Genomic DNA, 23,278 nt, shown 5'->3' on the forward strand with positions numbered 1-23,278 from the left:
ATGGCTCCTGCCCTCACAGAGCTAACATAGAGTCACTATTCTTAAGTAGTTAAACTATATCCCTGAAAAAAAACCTGTGAGACTGTACTCATTAGGAAGGCAGAAACACATTTGCCTTGTGGCACAGTGCCTGGCATGGTAGGGGCTCAATAATACATGGTAAATGTGCCTCTGGGGGGGTTTCTCATAGCCTGAGCTGGCTGAGGTTCCTTAAAACATAAGGAGTCTACCAATTTTTAACTAAAGAGGTTATCTTTTCTAATTAGGTTTCACACTATCCAAACACTCTTTTGTTTTTAACTTTTAATACCTTTTTTATTGTCTCAAATGAGACAGCTCTGTAGAAAATAATCATCATGTGCATGAATGCTTCCAAAAGTCTTTAAATGAAAAATCACCAGGTGTAGAGGGAGTTTCCAAGGTAACTTCATCAGTAATTACTTCCTCTTTCGTTCATTAGTCATCTTACTTTTCAATCAAGAGTGCTGGAGAAAAGTCAAGAAGTTATTCATTATTACCAGCGAGCTTTGCAAATAAGAGTTGGCTAATGTTATTAGGCAATCATAAATGGTGGATTTGGGTTTTTTTTGTTCAGGTCTTATTTAGCATTAGGTTGCTAATCAAGGGTTAAAAGTTAGGCAATCATAAGACAGGGTCACTTATATAGACCACAGCATTTCTTTTATGATACATTTTTATTATTTTGCAATGATTATACACAGAACTGAAAATATTCTTATGGGCTTCTTATGAGCAGTTTTTCAATTCAAGAATCACACATTAAAAAGAGCTTCTTTGTCTTCATATGTGGCAGATTTAAATTTCTCTAATTTACTCTGTATAAATTGCTTTCTACCCCTCTGAGAAACAATGAAAAGGTGAATCAGAACTGGGAAAATGAAGATTGAGTTTTACTGCTACTAGTGCCGTGATCTTAAAGGAAGAAGCGATTCACTTATCTACCTAGACAATGCTTAGGTAGTAATTAAGGGCTAAGAATTTAGAATCCACTGCCATGTCTTTGAAGCCTTCTTAGAGTATTGAGAACCTTAGGACTGATGATTCTAGCACTAGCTAATAGTAGGGCTCACCAGTATTTCTGGGTTCCACTGCTAAGTCACAGACATGAGTAAATTGGGGAAACAAAGACATATGCAGGAAGGTGAATCTGAGGGCATTTGGTAAAATGCCGAAGCATTTACTCTAGGAAAGTGGCAACAGTGCCATAATTTTATTTTTCCCTGACGAGCTATCCACTTTCAAATAAATGTTAACTCAAATTCTAAGAAAAAAGATGTGGAGGGCATCACATGAATTTAACTAAATTATTTGCCAACTTAGCAAATAATTTAAAGACCATTTTTTGAAAATTTCTAAGATGAGCTCCTGCATAATGGTTCACTTTGATTTAATCTGCTCAAAACGCCCCAGATTATTCCAAGGTTCACAAACTTGAATGCCTTCAGGAACTAAAAAAGTAAGACTATAGAATGTGGTAAGGACTCTGAAAGTGAAGAAGATTCGACATAATTTTTTTAATGTTCTGGCCAAGCAAAATGTATATGTAAGTTGAACTGGCCTAATTCATTAGTTTATAACCTCAAGCCTATCTTTTTTTTAATTTACTGAAGGCTTTAAAAAGTTTTTTTTGTAAGATTTTAGATGAAACCTGAATTTCATAAGTAAATCAAATGTATTTTGTGAGTTCACTGAGAGTGTTTCTACACATGGCACTAACTATGCGTTGTGTGTAGTGAATATTTGTCACTCGACTAAAAATCACATATTCTTTTTTGCCTCTTTAATTTTTGACCAAGAACCTGCTTTAACATTCAAGACTGGATACATAATTACCATTTAATAACCAGTGCTTTATTGTAGTTTCTCTGCCAGTTTTTTTTAAAACCCTGTTTTTTGTTGATACTTGCTCTTTTCCAACATTGTGTTTAATTTTTGAGTTTCATTAATTCATTATAAGACAGGAAATACTAAGGTTTAAATCTATACTTGATATGGACATACTTTGGATCATCCTTCAAGGAATGAGATAGATTTTTTTATGTTTGTTTTTAACATCTTTATTGGAGTATAATTGCTTTACAATAGTGTGTTAGTTTCTGCTTTATAACAAAGTGAATCAGCTATATATATACATATATCCCCGTATCTCCTCCCTCTTGCGTCTCCATATGTTTTTTTTAGATTCCATATATATGTGTTAGCATACGGTATTTGTTTTTCTCTTTCTGACTTACTTCACTCTGTATGACAGACTAGGTCCATCCACCTCACTACAAATAACTCAATTTCGTTTCTTTTTATGGCTGAGTAATATTCCATTGTATATATGTGCCACATCTTCTTTAAAGGAATGAGATAGTTTTATGTTACAAACTTGGCTTTCTCAGTTTGTGTTTAAAAATCTGCAGTATGACAAATTGTGCTTTGTAGTAATTTTCTTTGCCTCCACAGGATGATAGTATTTCTTACCAACTGCTATCCCCTCTTGCTGATTTTTTACCCTCTTTTGAAAATAGGAAGAAAACTGGTACTTTAAATACCAGCTTGGGATGTTTTTCTTTTTAATGGAGGGTTGTTCTTTACCCACCCTCTACTATCTCATCCCCTAGAAAACCATAGCATCAGTAAAAACTAAGCTTTAAAGGACTTTTGTACATAATGGAAGTTTGAGCATATAGTAAGCAAATAAGCTGGCTACACGTCTAGGTGAATTCAAGAACACTTTTTTTTTTGATCACTCCAAATTTATGTTTATTTTAACTTGTTTACTTTTTACTCTTAACTGAGTATAACTTTCTTTTTTAAAAATTTTTATTGGGGTATATAGTTAATTTACAGTGTTGTGAAGAACACTTTTTAAAAAGTGTTTCAGGATTCCCTTGAGAGTGTATTTCCTCTTTATTTGTTAAGATTTGGTCTCACCTGAAATGAAAAAAAAAAAAAGAGAGAGACAGAGAGCACCAATTGGTGTTAAAATTGAGTTTAGAGTCTTGAAAGATTGTGAAAAAAACTGTTTCCTGTATGTCATTTTCAGAACACCTTTTTATCCCCTGCAGATTGTACTTAATTTTAATATTTTCCTGGTTAAAAGTAAGAGTGAAAGAGGTTTGAAACACTTCCCCATTCACTCCCCCACCCACATCATTGATGTGTAGCTGGTTAATGTCCTGTTTGAAATAGAGTCGGACTTTGAATTCCCATGGGATGTTTCTAATAAAGCATGACATTCCAGGTTTATGACCCTGGGCTTATAATTAATAATGGGGAAAATTATTTTTGAGCAGAGTGAAGTCTGCGGCCATCTATTTAATATAACATTATTTAATGGCCTCAGTTCTTGAAACTTTACATCATCAAAAACACCACTTACTTGAAGATTTTGGTGAGGTGTTAATACTATGTGCCAGACTATGTGTCAGAACTTGTGTCAAGCACCGAGCCCACAAAACTTAACATGATACATAAGAGCCTAAACTTCAAGGAGTTTGGATAGGAGTGCTATAAACTTATAAACTATAAACTTCAAGGAGTTTGGATAGGAGTGCTATAAACTTATAAGTGAATAAACATAATTCATGATAAATACAAGGTGCTATGAGAAAGATGACATTTAAGATAAGATCAAAATGAGAAAGGCACTAAATTTGATATGAATGATATAGCTAGTTAATTAGTAGTTAGGTGGTACATTTTTACATACGTTAACGAATACCACATATTGTGCACTGACCATTTAGATCAATAGTCTTTAAAGATTTGAGTTTTGAGTTGAATGAACATCTTAATAGACTATAAAGAAACAGTCTTCTGGGATTCATTTTCTGAAATGTTTTATGAGTTTGTATGATTTTTACTTCTATATTTTTGTCTTTATTTTGATGTGGTCAAATGTCAATCTTAACAAAAAATTGAAAAAGATTTTTTAATTAGAATGTCCTGTCCCCGCTAGACTAGGTTTAATTTTCACTTTTTCTAGTTTTCTCTTGCTTAATTTTTGTCCAACTATTTGATACATATGCAGCTTGATATTTGAAATGAATTTGTAAACTAAATTTCATTTTTCCCAGATAGTGAACCAGTTGTCCTAGCACCTTATAATGTTGATTTGTTTTTGCTGCATCCTAATAATTTTTAAAAATTATCTAACATATCAGTATGGTCTTGTATTAATAAGCCAATTAGTTGATTATGGACTTAAATGTTTTACTACATGTTATGTCCAGTTTGTTTTTTTTTTAAATTTATTTAATTTATTTATTTCTGGCTGCATTGGGTCTTTGTTGCTGCGCGCAGGCTTTCTCTAGTTGTGGCGAGCGGGGTCTACTCTTTGTTGCGGTGCACAGGCTTCTCATTGCGGTGGCTTCTCTGTTGCGGAGCATGGGCTCTAGGCACATGGACTTCACTGGTTGTGGCACGTGGGCTCAGTAGTCATGGCTCACGGGCTCTAGAGCACAGGCTCAGTAGTTGTGGCATACGGACTTAGTTGCTCCGTGGCATGTGGGATCTTCCTGGACCAGTGCTCGAACCCGTGTCCCCTGCATTGGCAGGCAGATTCTTAACCACTGAGCCACTAGGGAAGCCCATGTGCAGTTTTTTATCATTGTTTCCTATTAATTTCTATAGCTTATTTTTATTTATTTGTTTCTCTAGATAAACTTTAGATACATTCTGTCATGTTCCAAGAACAAATACTAGTTTTGGTTGGAATTCTATAAACCTACACATTAACTGACACTTTCATAAATTTTACAAAGAATTACTATTACTTAAAGGGCCACTTACTGAACTTCAGTGGCCTATGATTATAACCAAGGAATAAAGTTAACAAAAATCCTTTTGGCATAAAATTATTGTTTCATATTCAGAATGGTGCATCTAAATTCTTGTCCCTATCAGACTAATATTGGTTAATATTTTGTTGATATTGTTTACAGTGAAGTCATTCAAGATTTTTTTAAAGCCTTATTCTTGTAATATACTGTAAGCTTTGAAATTATTTTATTTTCTACTTTTTGTATAATGAGCCATATTGCGTTTGCATTTAATTTTTATAATTCATTAGGTTGTAAATAAAAGCAAAATTGTTCTTTCTTTTTGTCATATATAAAATTCTTTTTGTTATATACTAAGATTTTTATTAGTAAATCATTGCTGTGTGATAATCTTAGGAAATACTTAATATTATATTGTTTGGGAAGTATTCAGATTATATTTTATACTAGTATAAAATTGATGACTACCATACATTCAACTTGCGAATACTGGCATAAAATGGTATTAATATTTTCTTTCTTTCTTTCTTTCTTTTTTTTTCTACTTTCCCAATTCACAGTGATGCGGTTGACTAAGCCTACTTTATTCACCAATATTCCAGTAACATGTGAAGAGAAAGACTTACCTGGTATGACACATGCTTTATCCTACTTGCACCTAGGGAAAATTTGAAACCTGGATTGCCTTACCTTGGAATAAGCCTAACCTTGCCAATCTTATGCTAACTCTTTACTGCATTATTTGTTGCCTGTTTTTGTACGTGTGAATGGTGGCCATCTGAGTAATAGGTCTCAGTCATAATCTATACATCAAAATACTATTGATATCCCAGGCAACAAGAGACTTTTATTTTAGTTTTAGTGAAAATACATTCCTCATAATGACACTATTAAAATTTCATTTATCCTCAAATGTTCCATCAATGTATGTTAGCATTCCCTTTATTTAAAAATCATTGGAGCTTTCTATATATCTCATGACCTACATTTTCCTTTGTTCCTGAAGTGTTCATTTTCTGTAGAAACAGAATTTTTTTGGCATGCATTTGTTGTAGTGAAGATTAGAAATTAGATTTTTTTAAATATAATTTTTGTTATGAGATTATTTTTTTAAATATCTCTCCCAGCTGTTTCTTCACATAAATAAAAGTTATTTCCAAGGTAGGTGTTAGAATTTGATGTTTTTCTCTTTCTACAGGAGACCTCTTTAACCAGCTCATGAGAGATGATCCTTCAACTGTAAATGGTGCAGAAATTTTAATGTTGGGAGAAATGTTGACTTTACCACAGAATTTTGGGTAAGAATGATATGTTCACATTAGAAACACAACAACACTCTGAAGCCATTACAAATCATGTTTTCAAAAAGTAACTGTGGGATGGCAAAATGCTCATGATACATGTATGTGGCTGAAAACAAAAAAAAGTTTTACCAAAATTATGCTATGTGATTCTGGTTTTTTTTTTAATTAAAAAAGTAAGATGCATACCAAAATATTAACAGTGGTTCCTAGGGTGGTAGAATTTTAACTTTCTGCTTTAGATCTTACTATATTTTTTAATGCCTACATATTCCTTTTATTTTAACTGATTTAATCTCAGTGTCTTTCAGAAGCAGCTCTTTTATTCACCATCACAGCCCTTTACCAACTTAAGTTATTGGACTTGTCAGCTCATTAGGAGTTCTAAATATTTTATTCCTTCTCTTGCTCTTAGCTATTCTCTTACTCTAGATAATTACTGAGGTAGAAGTCCCTGGTTCCATTCTGTTTGCAACTGAGACAATTTTAGACCAAAAGGAATTTTTCAGGTTTTTTCAAAAGGTTTACAGAATGTAAAACTAGTCATTGACTAGTGTCTTGAAAGCTTAGAAATATATTCATGTAAAAAACGTATTCATATTAAAATATTTTTATAAATATATCTACATGTATTTATATGTTTATATGCATTATGTATATAACATATACTTATAAAGTAATGCCACTAGTCATTATTTTTATTAGAATGACTTAGAAAAAGAAAAAGAAAATAAATTGGTAAAAAATACTCTGAGATCACTAACTTGGTCTCTTCTAGATTCGGGGCATAAGTTATTTCAAAAACTGCCTTTCTCTAGCCTCCTCAGTATCAAATCTTCAGACTCTTAACATGGATCTGATTTCAATGACTTATTTTTAGGAGGGCTGGCAGTTTTGGCAGTAGTTGAGGGTCAAGATATATAGCATGTTTTATAGATTAAATCTGTATTTTTAATTGCACTAGGTAATGAGTGAGCAGTCTAGTGTAAACAAAGAAATATTGAAATAGTATTTCACCTGATCTCTATCCTTTAGTAATTTCTCCATTTGACATTCTCAGTGGTGCACAAATAGAAGATTTATGATAAAAGTTGAATGGATTTCTGCCTAAAAATTTATTTTATTTCACAGGAATATATTTTTGGGAGAGACCTTTTCCAGTTATATCAGCGTTCATAATGATAGCAATCAAGTTGTAAAAGATATATTGGTTAAAGTAAGTGGCATTCTTATTTGGGATCATTTTTTTTAACTTTTTAATTTCTCTTCTTATGTTTTGAAACTTCATTAAAATGCCTGCTTGATACTGGACTTTTTAATTGTCATTAATAACAACTATTAATTGAACACCTAAAGTTCTAAGATATGCTATGCACAGAATCATTTTTCCTTATCCTCAAAATTTGTGATAGCTTGGATGAGAAAATGTACCAAAGGTAAATAACACTTTAAATTTTTGTTAATAATTTGTGATTAACATAATAAAATTTGAAAGAGGAGGAAAGATCACTGGGGATTGCATCATTCAGGAAGGCTTATTGAAGGAGAGGGAGCACAAGAGGATCTTGAAAGAATGGCAGGATTTAGAAGAAAAGACAAAAAGGGACATGGTAATCGGAAGCAGAGACATAGGAATACGTAATGTGTTCTTGTAGTAGTGAACAGAATTCACTTAGTAAGAGTAGGTAAGGTTGTAGAGATATGTAGTAGCCATACAGTGGAGCATCTTAAAAGCAAGACTAAGGCTAAGGTTATTTTAAGACAGTGTGCAGTCAGTGGAGACTTTTGAGCAGAGGTATTCAGGCTATGTTGGAAGACTGTCATGAAAACATTGTATGGGATGGTTTGTAGGAAATAGGCCAGTTAGAATATTCTTGCAGTTTTGAGAAATCAAGAGAGAGAATATGCTAGCTCAGTTAAACAACTGGAAGTTTATTCCCAAAAAGAAAGGGCATAAAAAAAGGAAAAATTCATCGTATGTTGTTGAGAAGTGGTCAAAGCTGTCTTCAAGTGGTGAGTTTAGGTCACTAGAGCATCGCCTATGGAAGGGAAAGGGAAGTCCAGTTAGAATGAGATTGAAAAATGATCAGCAAGTACTAGAATTGAAAAGGATCTCAGAGAGCAAATATTCCAAGTTCCGTATATGACCCAACTTCCAGAAACTGGATGCAAATTTTTGCATACATGTGCATATGTTTGTCACTCTATGGATAGGGTTTCTGCCTTTCATTAGATCAGGGGTTGGCAAACTACAGCATGCAGGCCAAATTTGATCCATTGCCTGTTTTTGCAAGACAGTATGAAGCTATGCTAAGAAAGAGCTAAGAAAGGTTTTACATTTTTAAATGATTGAAAAGAAACAAAAGCTTATTTTGTGATGTGAAAATTATATAAAATTCAAATTTCAGTCTGTAAGTAAAATTTTATTGACACATAGCCACACTCATCCATTTATGTATTATCTGTGGCAGATTTCAAGCTACAACATCAGAATTGTGTAGTTGCAACAAACTGTATGACCAGCAAAGTCTAAAATATTTGCTATCTGACCTTTTAAAGAAAAAGTTTGCTGACCTCTGCATTTGATTATGAAAAGGACTGACTTTCAGAACTTCTAGAATGTATACTTTTTTCCTGTCATACAGTTGGCATTCAGTAAATGCTGAATTTATTTTTGTAAGATGAATAAATCAGCAAATGTGTGTAATTTAAGTCAATGTTAAAAAGAACAAATATTACCATAATGTATTTCTTATAAAATATGTGATTATATTTCTGTGGGCTCTGCTCAGTTTTAATTTCTATAAAGGCAGTGGTGTTTGGCATAATAACAGAGATAGCTAATGTTTATTGGGCAGTACAGTGCCCACCAAGGGTCTTCTTACTCTTAACTAATAACTATCATTTTGTTTATCATTTTACAGACTCCAATTACATATAAATTGGCTCTTCTTTGCCTGCTTTTCTTTAGTTCCCCTTAGTAAATTTTCATTCAAATCTATATTTCCTTGGGTGCCTTATAATTATCTCCAAATGTTTTTATGAGGGTATTTAATTCACTTTGAATATTGTGTTGCAGTTTTCTTCTGTTTCACTATTGGTTTTGGGTGGCAGTTTGGATCAGTGAATTGTTAAAATTATCATTGTGTGTTTTTTTTAATAGTATTTTTGTATAGATTAAGACTGTTGCTAGCTTTGCATTCTGTGAAATGCAGTTTGGGGTGCTTTGATATTCTTAGTTCAAGAATACTCTCTTAGAGCCTTGCAAGCAAAGTGTCGTTTCTTTATCGGGTGGCTTTTGGGAGGGTGGTGGAAGAAGAAAGGGTTGAGTGTTCCTCATTTTTTCTCTTTCTTTTAAGTGACAGCATCCTCAATTTTCTCCTCCTGCTTCATTTTCTCTTCACTGACAGTTTCCAAAAGGTTCTTCTCCTTTTTAACTCTCTTCTTCCCCTGAATTGTTATCTTTCCAGAATTGCCTCTTCACCATTAAACGTACTGTTATGTCTCCTGTAGGCTGTGCTCTCATCTTCCAGTAATGCACTTTCTCAGTATTTTGACACTTCGGATAGACTTTGTCTTTCTGGCAGTACTTTTCATCATTCTTAGGCCTGTCTCTACCTTCCTTTTCTCTCTTAAGCTCAATTTTTCATGAACTTCTCTTGTTCTTTGCAAAGGCTTATGACGAGAGCATGAGAAATAGCTTGCAGAAATTTGAAGTTTAGACATTTGCTGCTCTCTAGCTATACTAACACTGAGTTTGTATAGTTTTTAAATTTTATTTATTTATTTGAGGATGACTCGGGAGATTCAGTTACTCTACTGCCATTACTTCAGCTACTCAGAATTCTGCTCTCAAAAGTTTAATTTGTTATAGCTCTTGGAATTTTGGAATGTGGAAAAGAGATTATGAATCTGTACTTTTTAAATTCCTGTACTGACATCTTAGTGTTGTTTTTGAGAATAAAAATGCTATATAATCTATCATGTTTAACTGGAAACCACTAGGGTGTTTTTTGTTTTTTAATTGAAAAATAATTTTCAGCAATAAGTCTGGAAACCTTAGCATGCTACCAAAAAATAAAGTGTTCTATAAACAAAAGACAGCGTAGTGTACTATAAATAAAAAAATAGTAGGGACTTCCCTGGTGGTGCAGTGGTTGGGAGTCCGCCTGCCAATGCAGGGGACACAGGTTCAAGCTCTGGTCTGGGAAGATCCCACATGCTGGGGAGCAACCAAGTCCGCGAGCCACAACTACTGAGCCCGTGTGCCACAACTACTGAAGCCTGTGCGCCTAGATCCCGTGCTCCGAAACAAGAGAAGCCACTGCAATGAGTAGCCTGCACACCACAACGAAGAGTAGCCCCCGCTCGCCACAACTGGAGAAAGCCCACACGCAGCAACAAAGACCCAACGCAGCCAATAAATAAATAAATTAATTTTTAAAAAAATAACTTTAATGATCTGTACCATTGGTTGTTTATTTTTATTTTATTTATTTATTTTTGGCTGCATCAGGTCTTAGTTGCAGCTTGCAGCCTTCTCTCTAGTTACGTTGCATGGGCTCCAGAGTGCACAGGCTCTGTAGTTGTGGCACACAGGCTCAGTAACCCCGCAGCATATGGGATCTTAGTTCCCCGACCAGGGATCAAACTGGCATCCCCTGCACTACAAGATGGATTCTTAACCACTAGACCACCAGGGAAGTCCCTGTACTATTGGTTCTTAAACTTTATAAGGTATTAAAATCGTCTGGAGGACTTTTTAAAACACTGATTGCTGAGCCTCACCTCCAGTGTTTCTGATTTAATCAATCTGAAATGGTGCCCAAGAATTTACCTTTTTTTTTGGCCACACCGCGGGGCTTGTGAGAGCTTAGTTCCCCAACCAGGGATCAAACCCAGGCCCCTGACAGTGGAAGCGCAAAGTCCTAACCACTGGACCGCCAGGGAATTCCCAGAATTTACATTTCTAACATGTTCTCAGGTGATGCTGATTCTGTTAGTCTGGGAACCATACTTTGAGAACCAATGGTGTGTAATAGGCATTTGCTCATTCATTCAACAAGTGTATATTCCAGGCACAATTCTAGATACTGGGGTTATAGCAGGAAACAAAAGAGACAAGGCCTCTATTCACTTGAAGTTTAGTCTAGATGTTTTTAAATGCTTTTTTCTTATTTTTTAACATGAATTCCTTAATTATACCAAACTCTCTCTTGATCTTGAGCTTATACACTTAAGGTGTTTTGCTTTTTTTAACTTACTTGAAATGATTCTCCATTTCCCCTTTCCTCTCTCCCTTTTTAAATCCTGTTCACCCAAAAACCAATTTGCAGCATGAAGCCGACCCTGTAATTTAAATTGTATTCCCCTACCCCAAGCCAGCCCTCCATTCCTCCTTTACTCTATATTATTTTCCCCAAACATTTAAATTCCCTAGGGGCAGGGATTTTGGTCTGTTGTTCACTGGTGTATCTCCAGCTCCTGGAAAAGCCCTCATAGGTAATTAGGAAATAAATGTTAAGTGCAGCAGTGTTTATAAGATGAAAAAGGAGAAAAGTAAAAGTGTTCAGCCATATATAATACATGCTGTAGTTATGATTAATGTTTAAAAAATGATACATAGGAAAACACATTGGACAGAAAGCCCATGGGTTTGACTGTTTCTTTTCTTTTCCCCCTCTTCTCTAATTTCTAAAATGTTTGTTAAAGAATTTTGAATTTCAGCTTCATTACTTATTAGTTGTATAACCTAAGGGGAGTTGTTCCTTCTATGTGCTTTGGTTTGTCTGTAAAATAGGGATAGTATAATGACCTGCTTCAGGGTTGTGGGCATTAAATGAGTAATGTGCTTAGACCAGGGCTTTGCACATAGTAGGTGCCCAATAAATGTGAGCTACTGCTGTTTAATAACTGAATATAATAACAAAAAAGACAGCACTAATAAATATCCCACTTAGAAGTGCCTGCATTAAGAATGTTAGGTTAGAATTAACTGCAGAAAACGTGTTAACTGATTTAAAAAAAAAAAAAGCTTTTAAAAAATCTGCGCCCTTATGGACAAAACCTCCCCTAATCCCCATGACTTAATGTGATCTTTGCTTTCTCTGAATTTTACTTGACATTTGCCTTGAAGTTTTATCATAACTTCATTCAGTATGCAACAAACATTTATTAATTGCCTACTGTGTGCCAGGCACCATGTTACAGTGGTGAACAAGAGAAGGCAAGAGGTTCCTGCCTCAACAGACCTTACATCTTTGGTAGGGGAGACAGAAGAAAACAGGTAAACAAAATCATAAATAAGGTAATTATAGATCGTAATAAATGTTACAAAGAAAGTTAAAATTGAATGTGTAGAAAGTAGCTGAGATTAAGGGAGGATGCTATTTAAGAGAATTAGAGAAAATGATCAATGTTCAAAAGGAATAAGGGAGGGAATATGATAGAAAGTAACTTGGTAGGGGCAAGAGAGAAGGTGATCCTTTCTTAGTTGATGACTTTAATGCTGATCTCTAGTTCTACAAATCAGCTGGTCTCTGACATCTAATATTGTTTTGAATGATTATTTACCTTTTACCTTTTAGTGTTATATACTAACACATGTGTACACATGTATATATGTTTCTGTAATATCCATCTGTATATATATAAATTTCAAAACCGTATGTTCATACTGATGCCCCAAATTCCAGCCCAGCACCAAAGGTTTCATTGCAGGCTTCTCCCTTTCCTTATTTGTACCTTTTTTTCTCCAAAGGTGAGAAACTTGTCTCTTGTTATCCATAATATACATATTTTTTGTTTAGTCCTAGTATACATGTAGAAGTTTCAGAATTGCTAATCCATACCCCTGCAAAACAGCAAATGGGCTAGCTAGAGTAAAACATTTGTGTACCATTCTTTTCATTTTTAGCTTTTGTCTGCCAAACTTAAGTTAGTTCTTTTTTTCCCTTTCCTCCTCCCAGCATGTTTGTGTTCATTTGTAATACAGTTAGGTTCATTTGGTACTGTTTGTATTCCATTTTGGATTCCCCCTACTTTGTAGCTGATTTTATCAATATTTATTTTTAGGTGTGTGTGTGTGAACCATTACCCTGTTCCTAAGCATCAGAGCTATACAAAAAGATGTACACAGAGACTTGTTGCTCCCTCTTCATCCCTACTTCCTTGTTCTTGTTCCCCTATTCTTTCCACCCATACTTATCCACACCCTGTAGGTAACCAGTCTCATTTGGATTTTATTCTCTCTTTCAAGGCTGATCTTCAGACAAGTTCTCAGCGTTTAAATCTTTCAGCCTCCAATGCTGCAGTGGCTGAACTTAAACCCGATTGTTGTATAGATGATGTCATACACCATGAAGTAAAGGAGATTGGAACACACATGTAAGAATTAATTTTACTAGATCTCAGAGGCTTTTACTTATATATGCCTTTATTTGAAATTTTTGCCTTATTTCCACTTATTCCACTTGTTATTAAGCCTAAGAACCTACTTCAGAAGGAATTTTATGTACCATGTTTACATGCTTGCCAGAAACAAACTTTAAACAAAATGTTTATTTTTGAAAGGAAACAATGTCTTAATTTATCTTCACTTATCTCTAGTTTCATTTTTGCATCTACAATCTTATCTAAAAATAAAAATCCATGCAAACCTTTAAAACCCAGGTAGCACTCTAAAAGTACATTTATTCTTTTGAAATGCTAACAACTGATGTTAATAACATTTATTTTTAAATTCACAATTTTTCAGTTCTGTATTTAGCTGTATAAATATACTCTACCCTGAGAGTTCAAAAATAGAGAACCAAAGTAAAGGTATGAGGGAAAAAAATCTCAAATTCTGTATTCCTGGCCTGTGTATGTATTTGAATGTGAATGCTGTATTTTTCTTTGTCTGAGAGGCAAATATGAAAATTTCAGCCAGCTAAAGTAATTTTAGACTTCTCTATCTGCCTTACCACCCCCATATCCAGTTGATTCACAAAGTCCTGTTAGTTCTTGTTAACTATCTCTCAGTAGCCTCTCTTCATCTCCACTTAACGTCACCATTTTTGCTTCTCTTCTTTGTCTTAAAGAAATATGTAATATTATCTATTATTTAATTCATTTTGGTGACAAGCTCTGTTGTAGGCACTTTTTAATATATATTCTATGGTTGGTATGAGCTTTGAGTCAGATTTTCTGGAGTTCAAATTTTAGCTTGATAATTTATTTAATTATGTGATCTTGGATAAGTCACTTAGCACTTCAGTGATCTCCTACTACCCTTAGGAAATTCTAACTATATAGGTTTTGCAGAGCTCTCCACAACTAATCCTTACCAACTACGTACTCTAGTTCTCACCTTCATGCTTCCTTCCCTCTCTACTCTGCAGCCATATTGGACTTCTTTTACCTCTGAACTGCTCTGTGACTTGAAATGTATCCTTCCCTTACAAAGGAATGCCTGTGTCATTTTGTTTAGTTTACTTTTACTTCGTCATATCTCAGATTCATCATGACTTTCTCAAAGAGACTTTCTGACCGCCTAGACTAGATAAAATCCCCCTTCTTGTCTATTTTATAGCATCCACAACTTGTCATTTTTTTCTATGTCTTTTATGCTTGACATTACTTACTGAGTGCCTGCCATTCCCATTAAAGTATGAGTTCCACAAAGTCAGCTGCATCCCCGGGATTTAGCGAGAACAATAGTATTTGTTGAAATTGATTTTATTGAAATGATATTAAATGTGTAAAATCCCCATTTTACAGAAAATGAGACTCTTAGAGAATTTAATAGCTGGCACATAATGGCATAGAACTCAAATCTAAATCTAACTTCATAACCTGTACCTTGCTACACTGCTTCCAACTGTGAGCACTTGGAGAGCAGGTATTGAGTTTTGATCAACTCTAAATACCTAACACCTAGTTTAGTACTAGGTACAAGTATAAAATAGAAATTAAATTACCTGTAATGTCACCACCTAGTATAGCCACTATTATAATATTGGTATATTTCAATCCTTTATGTGCATATATATATAAAACAGATGTGTATACGTAACAAATAATATTTTATAAAATTTTGATCGTATTACGCATGGTTTTATCTTTTTTAATACACCATGAACCCAGTTGAGTCAGTATTCTTTGAAAACATTCTTTTTAAAATGCCTTTATCTTACACACTTGGACTGTGTGTTGTAATTTGTTTACCCTAATGTTGGACTTCAGATTATTTCCAGTCTTTCACTATTATAAATAATGCAGTGGTGAGCATCTTAATATTTCCTGTAATAGATTGCTTGAAGTGGGTTTACTATAGGAGCATATAAGCATTTTTAAGACTCCTTTCCTGAAGTATTCTTTTCTAAATTTCTCATAACCACCAACAGTATAAAGAGAGTCAGTTTCTCTAAACTCTCACCAACCCTGATATTTCTTGGAAAGAATTTTTGCCAAATCCTAAGATAAGGAAAAATCGTATCTCATTATTTTAATTTGTTTCTTTGACTACTTGTGAGGCTGAACATTTACACATTTTTGTTAGTCGATTATGGTACTACAATTTATGTGTATATCCTTTTCTTCTATTTTGAATGAGATATTAATGTTTTGCTTACAAGAATTTCTCTTCATATTGTTAGAAGCATTTTTTCCCAGTTTGTTGTCCTTTTTAAAATTTTGTTTTAGTGTTTTTGATTTATCCAATTTCTAAATTTGTGGAAGTCTTTTCCTTTCCATTGCATTTACATTAAAAAGTCTTTCTTCATCCTGGAATTTTTAAAAAATTTGTATTTTCTTCTAGTTTATATGAACTTAACTTTTTACATTCAACTATTTAGTTATCCTGTGATTTATTTTGGCTTATGCTTTACTTTCTGAAGAAAAAAGTTTCTGACTTCCTGCTCTAAAAATGGTATATCTTATTTTACTAATCAGAGCTTTCTTGTTCATGGAATTATATCCATATCTACTGGAACTCTTTTTTTCCTGCTCTAGGCTCATTTGGCTACACTTTCGTGTCATTAGTATAAATATTTTCCAAATTTGTTGGTAGAATTGAAGTGTAGTAGATTAACTATTAAAAAACAAAGTAGAAAGTGATTCAAAATCATTAAAACATCTTTCTGTTTCAGCTTGGTGTGTGCAGTGAGTTATACAACTCAGGGTGGAGAAAAAATGTATTTTAGAAAATTCTTCAAATTTCAGGTATTGAATATGACAGTGGTAAATAGTGTTTAGATGCCCTTTTTTCCCCTAGGAAATTACTACTATTTATCTGCAGTAAAAACAAACTCCAAATAAAGCAAATAGCTTAATATTTTTGGATTTGTCTTATTACTAGCAATCTAAAGTTGGACTAAAGTAAGTTAAATAAAAGCAGAGAAATTATCATTGTGCTTACTAGCAATCTAAAGTTGCACTAAAGTAAGTTAAATAAAAGCAGAGAAATTATCATTGGCAATGTAATGTTTTATCCAGAAAAAAAATTTGTTGTATTTTTATGCCTTGACAAAACACAAAAGAATCTAGAAGATGGATAAAATGAGTGTAAAGTCCAGACAAAGTAAGTGTAAACAATATCAGATTTCTAAAGAAATATTTAAATGAGAGATTATTGTCTTGGGCTAAGTGGACCAAGCTTCCTTCAGAGACTTCATGAGTCACTGAAATTGTAGTTAGAATTTTTTATTTATACACAATTTTCAAAGTCCATAATCAAAAATAGTTAAAAACCACTGTTTTAACACATGTATGTGTGTGGATAGGGAAATGAGATGACCATATACAGTTATGTAGATCTAGATATGATACTATATATATTTTTCATTCCTCTGTTTGTAAGTGGAAGAAAAAGTACCAGCAATAGGAAGAAAAATTTTGCTTTATTCTATTGCTTTTGTTATCACTCATCTGTTTAAGATTTTGCATGCCTTTTAAGAGAAAATAAAAGGTTTGATTGCTTATTTTGATAAACATGCTTTGTGAAATATATGGAGAGAAATACACAAAAATATATGTGTTCAGTTTAACAAACTATTATGAAGTACAAATCCATATAACTCATGTAACTATTACCCAGTCAAGAAATTACGGTGGCTTTTTTAAAAATGCATTTGGGATTGTTTTTGTTTTTGTTTTTACAAGACTATTGCATACCCATTAGAAAAGTCTATTACAATTAAAATTGGAAAATGCCTTTGACAGTTTTAAGCCCTATGATTTAAAACAGATAAACAAAATAAATGGTCAAATGATAATAATCTCCTTTGATTGATATGCTTTATTCAACTAGGTTCTCAAACCATTGGATGTGAAAACCAAATTTTACAATGCAGAGGTAAGTGTTGAGCACTTAATGGGATTTCAGGTTCAACATTAAGATCTTATTTGACTAAAATTCTCATGTATTACATTTCTTTTCATATCAGAGTAAATTGCTGATATGACTGTGAATTACTTGTGAAAAATGAGCATAAAGTTCAATTGAAAGTGAATAATTTCACTGCAGATCTCTTTTAATCTGCTGTTTTCAACTGACATGGAATCAATATGCCTTGATTTTTATTCTCGTTAATTTTGTGAGGCTTTCACCCCCTTTCATTAAATGATTGCCCTGTGCTTCCATTTAATAGTTGTTGTTACTGTCTAAAAACATTAGCAATCTGTTAAATATTTTATAAATGTGGTTGTGATATTACAAAAATTGAAGTGGTAGATCCAACCCTGCAAAAAAGATTTAATATTCACATAGAAAAATATTAAGTAGAGCTCAGTACATTAAATTCTTTGTCCTGGGAAGTCAGTGTGCCAGCCAGAGTTAGGTTGCTAAGTTTAGTGAATGGTTTGAAATGCTCCTTGGGAGAAACAAATTTGGCAAAAATACAGAAAGAAGTAACTTTTAGAATAGAAGATTATCTTCTTTCCTAACAAAAGAGATAAAATAGAATTTTCCATAAGGAAAAGGTTTTATGGCTTGGATTTCTTTTACAAAATTCTATTTTATCCTGGTATCTAGATCTCCAGGAAAAGCAGATTTCTTAATGGGCCTTTTACCCCCCCAAAATCATGTGTTTCATATCACAGTGATAAACTCAAAGATATTCAAATGCAGTATTTTGAAATGAAAATTTTGTCTATTACTCCAAAACCAGGTGATCAGAAATTTGTAGTCACATGTCAAATTTGATATATATTTTTACCATCAGCATCTGAATTTTTATTCACTATAGAGTTTGTACTACAGCTGGGCATACTAAGACATCTAAGATAAGGAACCTAACCTTAAAGTAAAAACCTATTAGGAGAAAAGAAAAAAGTGCATAAAATAACAAAAGTAGATGGTATAGTATATAGTGAGACTAAAGAGCATGACACAAAAGGATGTGCTACAAGAACTCGGGATGAGATTCTGGAGTAGTCTAAAGAAGCTTCATGGAAAAGGAAGAGAATTGCATCAGTGTCTAGAAGGAATAGGTGTTAGAAACGTCAGAGTGTCAGAGCAGTGAAGGCATTCCAAGCAGAGTTGGAAATACAAGTGGAACATAGAGTACGTAGTGAAGAGTATACGTATTTGATGCGAGGATACAGTCTCATCAAGGAGATTACTAGACGTTTAAAGGCACATATAGGAAGGCACATATTAAACTATTTCAGGTTTTCTTTGTTGAAGTATGGTGGTACATTAAGATACTTGTCAAGTAGTTTTATCACAGCAATATTCAGAGTGAGTTGCAAATTGTTTTTTAAATTGCTAGTTATTCCATAAATAACATAAAAGTAACATACTCCCCAAAAAGAAAGGAAAAAACCCACAAGTCCACCACACTAAAAAGTAGTTGGTTCTTCATTAACCCATATTCTTTTTCAGTCTTTACTCATTTATATATAATATTCTGTTTTTATAATCATAGTAACAATTTTGTTTGCTTTTTCAGTTAACATTAAGTATAGACATAATTTTTAATCTAAACTTTGCCAACAAACTTCAGCTAAAAAATTTTAGTAAAATTCTGAACTTTTGAAAATAGACATTTTTTTAAAAAGGAGGAGTGAACAAATAGCATTTAGGATCTCTCTAAGATATTTGGTATTACCTATTAGGCAAACAAATACTGTTCTGCCTGTAACATGAAGCAGATTCTATGGACTCCATCTAGGAAATTCAGGTAAATTGTAAGAGTTAGTTAACCACTCTGATATCAGTAGTTCATGTTTATTACACTATGCCATAGTCCTTACACGACAAATGTTATTAGCCCCACATTTGTCTCAAACATGTTTTTTATGCTGCATCTAAAAATTCTAATACTATGTGAATCACCTAAAGGAAAACAAGTTTTGTGAGAAACTTTGTTGTAGTCTTCTAATATAAGAAAGCCTTGTAAAAAAAAAAAATTGGTAACATTAGAAGCTAGGCGTCAAACCTTTGGTGACAGCTCCATGCCAGGTACTGAAGAGAAATAAATATAGACTGAACATCTTCCCAGTCCTCACGGTACTTAGATCTAGTGGAGGAGACTGACATGACATAAATACAGTGTAAGCATCCCAACCCACCCCAATCATGAAGTGTACTTATTCTCTGGGAACATAGGTGAAAAATGATTTCCAGCTATGTGTTTGATGAAAGAGCTGACATTTGAGATGGCCCTTGGTAAATAAGTAGCTTTAGCAATATATATGTGAAAAAAAGACAAACTGTGAAATCTGTTAACTCTCAGTTGTCTGAAGTGGTCTAGTCCAGCATTCCCTGAAGTGTGATCAGTGGAACTCTAATCACCCAAGATCCTCCTTGAAAAAATGATTCCATTATTAGATAAATTTAAGAGAAGCTATACAGTGTATATCTATTCTGAATGTGGCAGATAGTATATACCCAACCTAAGTAATCTATGAAGAATTACAAAGTGAGTAAAGGATTTATAGAACTAGAAAGGCATGGGATATACCTCTCTCCCCCAAGATATGCCCTTGAATATTTGCTCCTGTTTAAGTATTCACCTATAGTGTTCTTCTCTAGTCATTTAACCTTAGCAGTTTCACCTTTTTTAGAAGAATGATTTTGTCATATTTCTTTGTGTTACTTTCTGTTTACTTCCTTGTTTTACTAATGCTGTCTTGTTTAGTAAATTAAAAAAAATGCAGAAATGCATTTTATTTTAAAGTTAGTTATTCTTTTTCTTTAACATTTAATCTGATTTTTCTAATTTTTCTTTTTTATTTTTCCATTAGAGTGACCTCAGTTCTGTGGTAATTTGATTTTTTATTATAAATTTATATGCTTTTCTTACTTACCACTTTTTGACTCTGCCTAATTAATCTCTCTTTACAAAACATAGTGGAAAAACAAAGTTAGTTGTGAATATACTTACGTGACTTCAAAAATATGTATATAATTTGTACTTTTTATATTATATTGATCGTCTTATTCTATGGGAAAAAATACATCAAAGATTAAATTATCATATTGAAACAATTATATTCTTATTTTTAGTGTGTTTCCTGTAGGTATTTTTAAAAAGAGGCATGTTAACCTTGTTTAAAATAGCCTCGGGATTTTCAACCTCTTAATATAAAATATCCTACTATACTTCAATTCTTTGAGTAAACTGTGTAGTTGAAATTCATCTTCAAATGAGCAGTGGTTTTAGTTTTAAGTCTGGGTCAGGTAAAGATGGCCCTTTGACAACAGTAAACAGAAGAAAATTAAATTTTCCCATGTTGACTAAAATCATATTTTCAAATTTCTATTTAATATAAGCAGCATTTGCTTATAACACATTATATACATGATAAAAACATCAACTGCCTTAGCACTGAATTCTTAATTTTTTAAATGTCAAGTTATTTCATGCTAACTGTTCAAACTAGCTTAATTTTCCATTATGCAGCTTGTTTTTCTTTCATTTTATCTAAGCTCTTCTAAACTTATGCAGAAATTGCATTTTTAAATTTGAAATGTGGGTCTATGGTTATTTTTTTTAAAGCAATGGATCGATGGGATATTTTTTTTTGAGAAAAAGTAACAGAATAATGCCTTTGAGTGTGTACTTCTTTTAAACTGATAAATCGTATTTCTATTTTCATTAGAGCACATGTGCCAAGGACTAAAGAATCTGTTTTGTTTTAGATAATAATACATTAAATTATAACTTCATCATTATATTTTTGCAAATGATTTCCACTTCCCTGGATTTAGTGTTAAAAAAGCTCATAAGTGCCAAAAATTTTTGGTCATAGTTTATTTTATTTCTGTATATATATTACTATGAAACTTCTGAATAAAATAATTCTAGAATATCCTTAGTATACCATTTTATGTATAGGTTTTTATCAAAAATGAGCCAAGTTTTCTGTTATCCTCCAATATATACCCCCCAAAATAACCAAATAGCATAAAAAGAAGAATGTTTAACGTAAATAATTAGGGAATTTAAAATATTATGTAAAAGTACATATGTAAGTTACCCATTGACTGAAATACTGCTGTATAGCACCAGTTTTCACTAAGTCACTAAGACTACAAAATACCTTTTGTTTGATTTAAAAACTTAAAGATTTCAAGTATAATTCACATATTTTTTTGCTCTAAATATACATTTTCAATGAACCAAGAAATCACTAATGACTACTTAAAAAAATGCTTTAATTAAAAAGTTAAATTCTTATAAGATTATAAAATAGGTTATTTGCTGTACTATCTAAATTGAAGTAACATGAAAATTGAAATTGATAAATTATGCTGGAATATTATAACAAAGACCTAATTATCTTAACACATCTCTGAAATGATAGGTGCACAGGTATATTCATTATACTAAATTGCATTTTCACATTTTAATGACTTACCAGAAAATTTAGGATATATGTAAATGAAATTCCAGTTAAGCGTTTTTGGATATCAATACAAAAGATATTATAGTTATCCCCCATCCATTGTTTGACAACTTACCAGTTGACTAACACTTGACTTTGCCCCTGTGAGTTATGTTAGGAGAACAATTTCTTTTCTTGCATTAATTATGATAACTTTGATTTGCAGGCATGAACTAATCACATTTGTGGTTAATGTTTTTTCTTCATATAAATCAGATATTGTTGTTGTGGTAAAGTACTTTAAACACCAGCATACTTTGGTGTATTTTTTTTTCATATTTTCAGACTGATGAAGTATTTCTTGAAGCCCAGATTCAGAATATTACAACCTCACCCATGTTTATGGAGAAAGTTTCATTGGAGCCATCTATAATGTACAATGTAGCAGAATTAAATTCAGTCAACCAAGCTGGAGAATGGTGAATATGGATTATGAAGTGTTTGCTTTTATTTTGAAAGATACGAACTTTTCTAACGTTGTTACTCTTGGGTGGTTTAAAAATTTTTTTAAGGGATAGACATTATTTTATTAGAGAAGTTTTAAATTTACAGAAAAATTGACCAGAAAGCGCAGCATTCCCACATGCCCTCCTCCCCACTTACAGGATCCCCTGTTATTTACATCTTGTTTAATGTGGCACATTTTTTACAATCGATGAACTAATACTGATACTTATTAACTGAAGTCCATAGTTTACATTAGGGTTCACTCTTTGTGTTGTGCATTCTGTGGGTTTTGACAAATGTGGTGACACGTAGCCATCCTGACTGTAGGATATAAAATAGTTTCACTGCCCTAAAAATCTATGGTCCACCTGTTCAGCCCTCCCTTCACATGAAAATAAGATCCTAGCCATTTGTACTTGAAGCACTTATTCTTTTAAATTTTTATAACAATTCAGTGAGATAAATATGGAACATTTCATCCTTATCCTGCAAATGATAAAACTGAGGCATGGGAAGAAATGATGGAGAAGTTAGAAGGGGTAAGAGTAAGCAGTGAGTTTTAAGGAGTATTCTCTTAACATCAAAAGGAGTGAGCATAGGAATAGATGATTTAATTTTTCATGAAAATGAAATACACATCTTTATAGGTAATTTAGAAAAAGAAGAATAAATAAATGTAGGGTTGATATTAATATGGATAAGAAGGTAATAGCTGGAGAAAGTACCTGATTTTAATAATCAAGAATGAAAAATTTACTTATTATGGGGGTTACAGTAAAGTTCATAGCCTCTCATACCCCCACAGAGGAAAACAGTAATTTTCCACTCTTTTCCTGATCTTTTAATTAATTTTGAAAAATGATT

The 23,278-nt window shown here is 32.9% G+C and overlaps 1 protein-coding gene across 5 annotated transcripts in view; it reads left to right on the top strand.

Annotated features, from left to right (window-relative positions):
* Positions 1-23,278, top strand: part of TRAPPC13 (trafficking protein particle complex subunit 13) — a 34,306-nt gene that overhangs the window by 5,322 nt on the left and 5,706 nt on the right. For 3 of the 5 annotated variants that reach the window (XM_061187858.1, XM_061187853.1, XM_061187854.1), the window contains exons 2-9: positions 5,354-5,422; positions 5,992-6,091; positions 7,226-7,310; positions 13,353-13,480; positions 16,225-16,297; positions 17,385-17,429; positions 20,324-20,341; positions 22,253-22,386. In XM_061187858.1, the coding sequence (XP_061043841.1) occupies positions 5,356-5,422; positions 5,992-6,091; positions 7,226-7,310; positions 13,353-13,480; positions 16,225-16,297; positions 17,385-17,429; positions 20,324-20,341; positions 22,253-22,386 (650 nt within the window). In that variant the 5' untranslated portion in view covers positions 5,354-5,355. The remainder of the gene's footprint in view (positions 1-5,353; positions 5,423-5,991; positions 6,092-7,225; positions 7,311-13,352; positions 13,481-16,224; positions 16,298-17,384; positions 17,430-20,323; positions 20,342-22,252; positions 22,387-23,278) is intronic. The other 2 variants (XM_061187855.1, XM_061187857.1) reach the window with 1 other exon arrangement.

The sequence above is a fragment of the Eubalaena glacialis genome, chromosome 4 (assembly GCF_028564815.1).
Source record: "Eubalaena glacialis isolate mEubGla1 chromosome 4, mEubGla1.1.hap2.+ XY, whole genome shotgun sequence".
Taxonomy (NCBI): domain Eukaryota; kingdom Metazoa; phylum Chordata; class Mammalia; order Artiodactyla; family Balaenidae; genus Eubalaena; species Eubalaena glacialis.